We start from the raw sequence: 11,467 nt of genomic DNA, 5'->3' as shown, positions 1-11,467 counted from the left end.
CTCAGTGTAGTTTATTGGTGAGTTTATTGATCGTTCCTTGTTGCAATTGTCACGGACCGATGAGGACGTGCAATTGTTTGTTTTGGGTAAACTTTGATTAAACAATTAACAAGAGTAAATCACAGGAAGCTGTGAGGCTGAGATTCACATGTTAACAGGAACATATCCTTCTAGGTCTTTCCCTCTTCTTGCGCGATCAAAATAAAATAGGATCCTTTGTGTAATGATAATAACAGCACATTACTTTATTGATCCGGGTTGGGGAAAGTCCTCGCCACAGGCCACCGCCCGGCCTTGAGTGAAAGACGGGCTAATGGGAAGGAGGGAGGTTTTTGTCTCGCATAAGGCCCGAGACGACACTAAGAGGCTCTACAGTCGTTGGAAGACATTTGACAGTGCAGCACAGAAAGGGAAATGTGGCTCTTTGATTAGCTGTGTGCTGGTCCTTGTGTGACGCAAAGCGAGAAGTGACATCGATTATTTTCTGGAGCAAACGGAGCTCAATTAGGGCCCTCCGTGAAGTGCCATTATGAGAAATGTTGCGCAGAAATGCTGTTCGTTCTTGCAGTAATTGCTGGGGTTTTAACGTGATTGCAGTGATTGGCTTTCATGTTGCACGCTGACAGGGGGGCTCTGCGCGTCTGTGTGCGCGTCGATCTGAGTGCGTTTGCATGTGCGTGCTACTGTTTTATTTTGGGATGTAATTAAGATGCACGTTAGATTAACTTCTAACTCCCAAGTCGCTGCAAGGTGTGACTTTGGGGTCGCCTCAGTAAGTCATGAATGTAAACTTATCCCATCTCTGAATTCATTTGGCTTTTACGAAGAGAATGGTGCAGAACTCAATAATGACAATATGCAAAAAGCCCCGGAATCTAATTTCTACTCTCTCCATCGGAATTACAATGGCATCATTATTATTCCAATGTTGAAATTATACACTCCATCAGCTGGAATAAGCAGTTTTCACCAGCACACTGACTTTGTGTGTGCATATTGCCCTTGCAGAGTGTGTGTGTTGCATGTCCATGAGGGAAGCGAGTTTTCACTCATACATGAAAACTTTATTACAAAAAAAGGTAAATTTTTCAGGCCTGCAGGAAACATATCAACTTCTCAAGTTGCCAAGTTAGGACTATGTCATATTCTTGAAAAAGGATCTGGCCTGACCCCAACTTGCATTTGTTTTAAGATAACTATGTTACCCCAATTTTAAAGACAAATTCAACATTTTTGACCAATTCTCATGTAATATGTCACGTTGCTGCAGTGATGTTGAATGACTATGAGAAGTGTTCTATATTGGACGTGAGCAGAGGTAGTTGATCTACTTAAAAGAAGAAAATACGTTATTTAAAATGTAATTCAATATTCATATTATATTCATTTAATATTCCTAGGTCACATTTCCTTTTATAGGGGCCGTGGTGACGTGATATGAAACTGTGCCATCAAAGACCGTGGATACAACGCATTGATTGTCAACACATGTGGAACCACATGAACTAAAAGAGTAAATAATGTAAAAAACCAACACTCCATATCTGTATAACGGCCCTTTTTAGACGCCTGCATACAATGGATTATCAATCCTAGATAGACAGTTGCCTTCGTGTGCGTAGCCTGATAATAATTAACTGCTAGATTCTGCAAACACACAGATCAAAGCAAAAAGACGGGGTATCTGTTTAATGTTTCCAGTCTTTGCGCTGTGATACGCCAACCAGCTGCAGGCGGTAGCTTTGTGGGGAATACAAATGAGAAGGCTATCAGTCTAACTAAAATTAGAAAACAGCATAATAACAAAATCCTCTCAGGTCAATTGTTACATTTGTGCCCCTAGTGGTGAGGATTTAACCAAAGAACAAGTGTCCCAAACAAGTTTTATCCATTCAGCAGTTTTATTGTCGGCGTGAAACGAGCATTGAAGCCTCACCAGACCAGCACATCAGCCACAGGCCTTTAGTCATGTTTGCTGTTTGCTGATGAGCTTAACTTGGTCTACTCGTCAGTCTATTCTAATGTGTTTGCCACGGCCTGTGTTGGACGACTCGGGGCTCATCATTTATGATTAATTGGCTGAAATGGAATATAATTTCTCTCTCTCTCTCTCTCTCTCTGGAGATTTCTTGAGTTGAAAACTACGCTAGTTTGTTTCAAACCATTGCTTGAAATCTGCAGCTCCACCACTAGACGACATTGTATCTCACACACAGGGAGAGCATCTGGTCCTCAAAGTGTTTTCACTCCCCCTAACTGAAGAGCACAGACAACAAACACTCCCTTGAGTGTGTCCACATTGTTCATGTACTAAAAACTAAAAACCAAACACAGATGGATGAGCGTTTTTAACCGGGGCAGAAATCCTGTGCCAGTACTGTATACGGCTTAATTCCACATCTGTCCTTCATTTGGTTGCCAGTGCGAAATGAAGCTTTAAACCTGCGGTGCTCCCTGTGCCACACTTTACCCATCACACCAGTGAACACACTCTCAAAACAAGCCGCTTCAAAGGAAAGCAAAATAACAGTTTAGCAAAGTAAGTTTGGTCTGAATCATCCTTTTACGTCCAGTTTATTATACAATGCTGTATGCATTTATACCCCATGGATTATTTTAGGGGGGATTCTCTATTTTAAGGCTTTCTAAATCTGTAAAAAACTACATTTAAGAACTATGTTTGGATTTCTAGGATAGAAAAGACAAAACAAGATCAATTCTAGTAGGATACACATTTCATATGTTAACCCTAACCCAAATGTTTGTATTCACAACTTATTAATGATCTATAAAATGCGTCGAAGTATTGAGTATTTTGGGGTTTAAATTGAAGAAAATATCTAGTGTGATATTTTCAACTATCAAACGGCTTTTCTTGCCGTGTCACGTCACCGTTTAGATGGAAGTCTTTGCTTCTGATTGATTCCAATTCACCGTCTCATTCTCCATCAACATGCAGACTGTGTGCGGTGCGCTGAAGCTCAGTAAAGCTCGAAGCTCGGGTTGGTGTGTGCGTCCACAATTGTGAGTACATTACAATGTATTTATATGAGTATGAGAAGCATTAGAAAATAATACGTTTTCTTTGCCCTTTTACACAAAACCGCACACTCAGCTGTTTCCTCTGTTCTTTCATACTGAGAAATATCCACACAAAACCGTTACTGAGAATGCTCCTGTCTTTAGGCCAAATGGATTATATTTTGTGCAGGAGGTTTACTTCACAGACAACATAGGGATAGGAAAAGCACACTTGAAAGAGTGAAAGATACAAAGATGGGTTAAATCTGGCTGCTTCGTTGTCGGAGTGCGTCATCAACATTGGTGGGAGAGTAACTTTGTTTCAGTAAAGAAGGTAATTTGACTCGTTTTTCTTAAGGCTTTTAAACATGTAGACTTTTTCCTGTTGCTACGTGGCACGGCTTCTGGGGGTCTCAGTTGGGCCTCGTTAGGAATGATCTTTTTTTTTTTTTTTACACTATGAATTGTAACTCTAGAAAGACTTTCCCTCCTTTGTATTCTTTCTCTTCTCGCGTCCTCCCACCCTCCCTGTTTTGTAGACAATCCAGAGCCAGAGGGCACAATCACACAACTAGAAAGCCAATCAGGAAGCTTATTAAACATGACACCCGGCCTGCGCGCTGAACGCAGGCGAAGGACACAGGGCCCCGAGGCCTGCTCGCCAATTAGGAAAATCCGATCAATCACGGCAGTCGATGCCAACTCTCCAGCTCCGCTTTCCCTCCTCTGCGTCTCTTTTTCCGGCTCTCGTGCACATTACCTTCCCTCGTTAACATCTCTCGCTGAAGATACTTCTCGGCTGAATGCACCAGCACGGCGGCTGCACATGATCGCACACAGCTTGCTGAAAAATAAGCACAAGACGCTCGGCGTCACACAAACGCACGCCGTACTCCAGCACGCTATTCATCACAATTTAGCCACGGCATCAGACGTTGAGGGACATGACGCCCTCGCTCGCATACCATCCGGAACACAAACAGCTACGCGCGCCTTAATTCCCGCTAAGCTGTCTGTCACCTCTCTCTTTTTGTCTTATAAACCAGACTGTGCCATTCGAGTAAATTAAGAAAGATGTGACTGAAAAAGTGCCAGAAAACTTTGCTTCCTAACTGTGTTCTTTGTATCATGTGAATAGATTCTAAAATGTAGCTGTAACTAGTTGAGTATGGAGTCTATTCGTATAAAATGTGCTTTTTAATACTTTGTTGGGAGGTTATGCATTGCTGATTAGCTGATTATTGCTTATTTTTTGTATTCAGGAGATTGTCGTGGAGGTAGCTAACACAAAGAATGTTGGTATCAGATATGCATTGTGTGTTCAATACGTAAACAATTTTCTAATGAGAGAATAACATCCCATTAATACCTTGTGGATTTCCAGTCATTAATTGAAATAAATTCCCCAGTTCTCGTTATATTCAGAGGAGGCTGAACTCTACTTGTAACACGACGGGATATGTGACTTCATGAAGGACGTTCTAATTGCTAAAATGCATTGAGGGTAGTTATTTAAGATGATTAAATGCGCTACTGAATATGGGTATGAACTCAAATAAGAGTATAACAAAAGAGAGAGCAATATACAAAGTACCAGTTGTTGTACTTTGTATATTGCTTTGCCTATATTATATTGAGGAGACATCACATTGAAACTCTTTATATCTTCCATGTTGAGTGTAATACGTTACAAAAGCCTCCTTAGCTTTTTTAAAAATTGGTAATAAACTAAATAAACCCCACAAAATGTTAAAGAAGTGATTATTCTTGCACCAGACACATTCGCACACCTTCTGCATTCAAGTGAGTCCTTTTCATCATATTCAGACAAATTCAACCATACTTTCAAATCCTCATAAGACATGCTTCTATCAAACTTGAAATAACATTTTAGCGTAATGCCACCGTTCAAACACCTAATATTTTTATATTTTATGAGCCGATTTGATGAATCGAAATGCAGCTCGGTAAAGGTTTTTTGTATTCGTCTGTCAACTATACTTCACATAATTCCCCTCCAGTACCCTCACCACCTTATTTCTCATCAAGCCACAGAAGGAGTGCTACAGAAAAAGGGACTTCTTAAGCTTTTTTTCAAAAGCTTGTTGAATGGAGGTAAAAGGCCTGCTAGACTGGTGATGATGAAAAAGAGAGATCTGCTCGCAAGATTTAATTTCACAGCCACTGACCAGAAAGGCAAATACTTGGTTTGTGTGCTAAAGGTTTTAAAGTGCACTAGCACCACCCATCGACAAGCCGTGCACCTAAAGCTTGAGCCATCAATATGAAAGTGAATGAATACCTTCAGTGTGCATATGTACGCGTAACCTATTACAATAATACATTTGGGAAAAATCCATTCAAATACAAATATTTAAAGGGGTCTTTGGAAGCAGTAGTTTACTAAAATAATCAGCAACAGCGTCACAGTCTTCATTAGCAGTTTAATGAGGTTGAAACATAAATAAACAACGCAAATATGTTTATTGGCCTGATAATGCATCACAGTACATGGGATTTGTTGTATACAATGAACTTTTAATAAAATAATAGTATTGAATTCGTAGAAAATTGAGATTTCCAAAGTCAGTTTTGTAGGCCATTGCATTAGTGATTTAAAAAAAGTATGGTATCCAATAAAAATAATGAAAAATGGCACAGTATACTATGTCATAAAATAAATTAATTGAATGTTATGCCATAAATGTTCAATAAAGATTAACGGTAGCCATAAAGTGATTAAAATGATAAAATAGCTCACCACAGATATGTAATGAAAATAATTATAGGCCAGAATTAATTATATTAAAAATGATTCCATAGGATATCCAAAACGTGGTGGTATTACAGCCCATTACGTTTCATAAGTCATAATTTATTGTGTCAAGAATAAATTGTAAAAAAAGTCATAATATAAACTGCCATTTCAATGGTGATAACAAAGTCATAGCATTGTGTGTCACCAACAGTTAGAGCCATATTACAGTTTTTCTCCATTGGTTTGGCTCAATTCTTGAAACAGAAATTACATTCTCAAAGCTCTTAATGCATTTGGTAAAATAGCCTATATGGTTCAGCACAACTACATAGATCACCTTCAAAAGGTCATATCTCACCCAAAACAGTTAACTCAAGCTTCAAAACCAAATCATTTTCTCATACAAACAGTCAGTGCCCCCAAAATGAAAACTTCCTTCTCGATTGCTGTGGCTCATCTATCTCTCGAAAAAACGACATTCTCAAAGCTTTAAATACATTTGCCAAAATAACCTAGATGGTTTAGCAAAACACTATGGCACACCTGCAAAAGGTCGTATCTCTCCCAAAACAGACAACTCATCAGTCACAACGAATTCCTTTTCTCATACAAACAGTCAGTGCCCCCAAAATGAAAAGTCCTTTTGTCATTGTTTAAACACTGCAGGTCAAAATGTTTAGTTGTTTTGTCACTATGGCAGAGGACCATTGAAATCCCTCATGTCCACCAGTCTTTGCCCAGTCCTTCATTGACAATGGTTACTGTACTGTTTTTTTGGTCTGGCTAACAGAAAAAAATAGGATTTTAGGGTAAGATTAGCCTCCAAGGTTTGACATCACACATTGCACTCATACTACCGGAAATTGTAATTGCAATTATCATTCACAAACATAAAATAACTTCCATACATCAGAGTAAAAAGAAAATATATACAGCATAGTATACTGTAAAATAAACACAGAAACAAAAAACAATGAAAATTATATGCGGCCTACAGTGCTGTAAATAAAGCTGGTTGAAGAATAAATAAAATAAAGTTCTAGTTTCACCTGACTGTCAATTGTTACTTCAATTCAATACTGTGAATTTATCAAATGTTCCAAGGGATTCATATATGGTATTCATGGTATTATGTTCTTGAGTAATTTTGACAATTGAACAGACTATTGTGCATGTGATGACTTATACAATGAAAATACGCTGAGACGTTTTGGAGCGAAAAACAATTAGACTGAGAATCAACAATCAGTTTAGATCAACAAGATCTATTCACTTGGAAATTGTGCTAAATGTAGGCTACATGTACTTAATCATTTGCAAATATGTACTGACACATTGAGATATGTACTTAGACATTTGCAATTTACCCAAATGAATGAGAAATTCAATTCTGTATTGAGAAATTGCCAAGTGGTTTGGAGGTTTGTCCATGTTGTTTTGAGAATGTCATTTCTGTTTCAAAAAATGAGCCAAACCAATGGAGAAAAACTGTAAAGATTGTATAAACAGGGTTTACTTCACGTCCAAGTTGTAATTCCCACTTTGATTCGGCAGATGGAGCCACAACTCAGGGAATACTGTGGTGGAGCAAAACTACATTTACTATACATGTTTGGCATGGATAGTATTTACAAAATTGAATTTACTACATATTATTTTAGCATGTGCCACTATGACTATGTCACCTAATATGTATCTGTTATAGTGATGAGGAAAACGAAAAATGGAAGAAATCATGACCTACAAAGCTGAACAAAAGCAGAAAAGTTACAGAAACTTTATAAAACAATTTCACCCGGTATGTTACAGACGAGCTGGGACTGAAAAAAAACAGGTGACACCAAAGATGATGAACTTCTTCCAAAAGTAATGAGCTGTGGTGAGACGGTCAATTTTGTATTTCAAATCGGTTGGCCGATGAATTAAATGAAGTGTGGTCATGTCGAAGGATGTAGGAAGAGGGCAGATCACAAGTAACGAGGTGCAGCACATCCAGCAGCTTCTGCAGAGAAGACCAGCCTTCAAGACAGCCCCAAACCTGTGAAATACATAATAAATACCATCAGAAATCACAGCGCTCAACGGAAATGATGCAAGGTACATGCACGATGGAAGCGGCGCAGAACCTCAAAAACAGGCTCTGCAAGTTATTTGTAATCGTTGTGAGTTAGATTGCCTTGCATCATCAGGCCTCCACATGCGCGTGGGAAACAGCAATTAAAACTCTTAAATTATACATTCTGGACACGATTCTCTGGCCAATGCCTGTGTGTAACCCCGCCAACCTAAAAAGAAGACTAGTCAATGATCACATGCAACTAAAAAAGTGACACTCAATGAAGCAAAACATCCTTCACTTTACCATTCAAGCCAAATCCAGCTTCTTCTGAGTCTCTGACAGTTTGGCTTGCAGCCGCTTCTTCCTCCAGTCCAGAAACTGTCTCCTCATTCTGTTCGCCTGCCATCCCGCCGCAAAGCCGGCGGCGAAGGAGACCACGACAGCGACTTGTAGTGTCCTCTCCGAAATTTCGGCCATGTTCACCTCTGGCTGGCAATTACATACATTTGTGTAAGGCGGAGCGGCATGAAAATCGTGTTGCACTCGTACAGGAAGTGAATCGATGCAACTCTCGCGATACAATAGCAACGTGAATCTCGCACTCTTCAAAATAAAGGTCCGCCAGCCCTCTGGCGTTCTTGTCGTTCATGTTCAGCATAAAGTAAAAGAAAATAGTTAAAATAAAAAGTTATTAATGATTTGAATTATTTGAATAATAATAACAACAATACAAATAATTAAATACGTTTCATTGAACATGAAAGTTTATTTTTTCTGAACAAAAAGGGTTAAAAACATCACATTGAATAGGAAAGGAAGGTCATAAGGGAGTCCAAATTGATTTAATATAGGTTACAAGTTTGATGAAAAAAAATTGAAACATGGAAAATATTTGGAAATTTCTAGTTTGGGTAGTTGTAACATATAGCCTCATTTCCTGCAAGTGACTTGAATCAAGATGTCAAATTGGAAAGGCAAATGTTAAAGTTTAATGCTGAAAGCTTCCTCTGACTCAAGAAAGTTATGAAATACATACAATCATTCATAGACATACTCAGTATTGACAACATGAAAAGACAGCCACAGAACACAGACGATTAAAGTGATTAATAAGTAGGTCCCTGTACAGTTAGAAAAAGAAAAGTTTTTAACCAAATGTTTGTCATCATCAACTGATCATTCATTTGTATACAAGATAATGCTCAAGATATCTCACTCAATGGATTTTAACTTTTAATAGTCTAGAGATGAAATACTGCATAATTTTTGACAGAGTTAAACATGACTGAGATGCATTTATATTCAAAATGACTAAAAACTATTGCATGAGAAGAATGTAAACGGTTTGGAAGTCAACCATGGTGGTAAGTGTGGTTACGTGTTTTGATTGTAGTGGCAGTAACGGTTTCAGTGAGCACCAGTTTGTAATAAAATCATGAGAAACATATTAAAAAACACAAAAACTATGTATATGTCTCATTTCCTTCTTGTCTTGTCCCTGATGCACCTCTGATGGATGCAACGCCCTTGTACTGTGCGGTGGTCTGCGGCAAAACATTTTTTTTTTTTTTTTTTACAGTTTTTCATACTCTTGCGTTTCACAACAACTCAAATGATTTACATACTGGAAGTTGACGATATCAGTAATAAGTTAAAGTTTGTCTAGGAGTGCTACCTGGGGCAACATTATTGTACATTTAAAACACAATAAAACTAACTAACAAAACCATTATTTCAAAATTGCAGAAGCATTGTGCTGTATCCCAAAAACAAAGTTTAAATATCATGTCCAAGGTCAAGCGCCGTACGTGTTTGTTCAGCCCCCCTCGGGTCTCGCGGGTGTTGGTACAGCGTCCGTGATGAGGATTGAAAATTGGACGGCTTCCATTCCAGTATTCAGCAGCTGCCATCTTCGTGGAGCTAAGCTATTTACAATCTAAAGCCATTTAGATAACCGGTGAACGAAGATGCTGCAAATAGTCGAAATATGTAGAGTCAACCAGTCCCACTTGTCAACGAATCCGGATCCAAAGGCATTCATGATGTGTCGCTGTTGGCTGGAAAGGTTTCACAGAACCAGCAGCGTTTGCAGTTTCAGTGAAAGGTGATCAGCAGTTTCGACTCCTCTGCAGAAAATCACAAACGGTTCTGTTTAAGCCTGTCAATGTGGTAACAGAGTTTAAGTGCAGGTCCCAGCTTCAGCCCCAGATACTTCATCATCATCTCACTTTTCAGCAAGAGCAGAGCGTCTCCGTCTATCTCCTGAAACAAACAACGGAGCCGTGTGAATTCGCGCTCAGGGCTGGCTCAGGACCTCGTAGCCGTGACAACCACAGTCGTGGGCTTCCACATCTGCTAACCAGGTGGGCATCAGGGCGACACCCCGTTGCGTACGAGGACATCGGGCTGTGTCACAATGCATTGAGCTTCACGTCACATAGTGCTCTGAACTCACATGCTTCCTGAACGCATCGGCGTGGGGTCCCAGGGCTTGGGGGTCAGCGTCTTTGATGAACCGAACAACCTCCTCAACGTTCCAGCCGGACGGGTCCTTGCCGGCGGGGCGCTTGCAATCTGCCGAGTCTGGCATTGGACTGTAAGCTGAGTAGCACAGGGAGCAGATCGGGTCAAGCAAACGCACACCAACCAAACACTGACATTCTAATAGCTTTGTGTAGCCCAAGCCACTGGCAGCGATATCCCACGACGTACAAAAAGACACGTCATGGAAACAATTAAAAAAACAGGTAAAGTAACCCATAAATGTGTTACATTATTGCACGTAACAAAAGAATTCAAGGTACAGTATGCCGTGAAGAATCATGGTAGAGTTTATCAGAAAATTAAGGGAACATCAAAAAAAGTAATTCATCATTTTTGATTAAAGGTTCTGTACACCCCCACAGGTGTTGTTATTCATTGATTTATTGGCTCCAACTTTAATAACGAGGGGGCACGCTGGATATGTAAGTTATGCAATTTGACACAACCTCTAGAGGACTTGGGTCAAAGCTGTTCAGCTGGTAAAAAGGACGCCAGAAATGAAAAGAAATGTCTCAACATACACCTCACAGCGAAAGCCTCACCACTCCTGTTTGCATCCTGGAAGTTTCCGGGGCTCGACGCTTGTCTGCACAGGCCCATGGGGGTGGAGCAACTGCTGCCACGGTGACCGTAGGAGTGCTTCGGTGGGTACTGTGATGTCATGACATTGAAGGCGGAGTCGCTGGGGTCCACGGCGTACCGCTTGGAGTCCGCCGGTGGGTCACACAAGAAGTCGTCGGGCATCGACGTCTCTGCTGGGGGAGGAACGGCGGGAAGAGGCACCGTTAGAGCCGGGCCCGGGTAGGGAAATGATGTTTTGTTCTTAGCGTTGCACTCTCGATCTGTTCGAGGATTTTACCTTTTCTATCATTACATTACATTACATGTCATTAACTGACACTTTTATCCAAAGCGACTTGCAATACATTATATGCAGCATTATTTACAGCGGTTACATTTTTCATGTCCTTTAAATATGAAATGAAATCTGTCAAAGCCCCACTCGGCCTGTAGCTGTACTGATGTGATACTGCCGAAAAGTAATTAGTCGTTTCTCTAATTGTGGTCCCCTTTTGAGCTGAACG

The 11,467-nt window shown here is 40.0% G+C and overlaps 2 protein-coding genes across 6 annotated transcripts in view; both read right to left on the bottom strand.

The window, feature by feature from the left end:
* Positions 1–7,541: 7,541 nt before the first annotated feature.
* LOC119195384 (mitoregulin-like) lies at positions 7,542–8,418 on the bottom strand. The gene is made up of 2 exons (XM_037450281.2): positions 8,142–8,418; positions 7,542–7,817 (listed from the first exon to the last, which is right to left on the bottom strand). Exon 1 carries the CDS (start codon positions 8,313–8,315, stop codon positions 8,145–8,147), a length of 171 nt encoding a protein of 56 aa, XP_037306178.1. The 5' UTR covers positions 8,316–8,418; the 3' UTR covers positions 7,542–7,817; positions 8,142–8,144.
* A 162-nt stretch (positions 8,419–8,580) lies between these two features.
* The window catches only part of scml4 (Scm polycomb group protein like 4), an 11,970-nt gene continuing 9,083 nt past the window's right edge, over positions 8,581–11,467 (bottom strand). For 4 of the 5 annotated variants that reach the window (XM_037449897.2, XM_037449899.2, XM_037449902.2 and 1 more), the window contains 3 exons: positions 10,925–11,137; positions 10,294–10,439; positions 8,581–10,100 (listed from right to left, as the gene is read on the bottom strand). In XM_037449897.2, the coding sequence (XP_037305794.2) occupies positions 9,975–10,100; positions 10,294–10,439; positions 10,925–11,137 (485 nt within the window). In that variant the 3' untranslated portion in view covers positions 8,581–9,974. The remainder of the gene's footprint in view (positions 10,101–10,293; positions 10,440–10,924; positions 11,138–11,467) is intronic. The other variant, XM_037449898.2, reaches the window with a different exon arrangement.

This window comes from Pungitius pungitius, chromosome 20 (genome assembly GCF_949316345.1).
Source record: "Pungitius pungitius chromosome 20, fPunPun2.1, whole genome shotgun sequence".
Taxonomy (NCBI): domain Eukaryota; kingdom Metazoa; phylum Chordata; class Actinopteri; order Perciformes; family Gasterosteidae; genus Pungitius; species Pungitius pungitius.
This window is presented reverse-complemented; position numbering and strand designations above follow the sequence as displayed.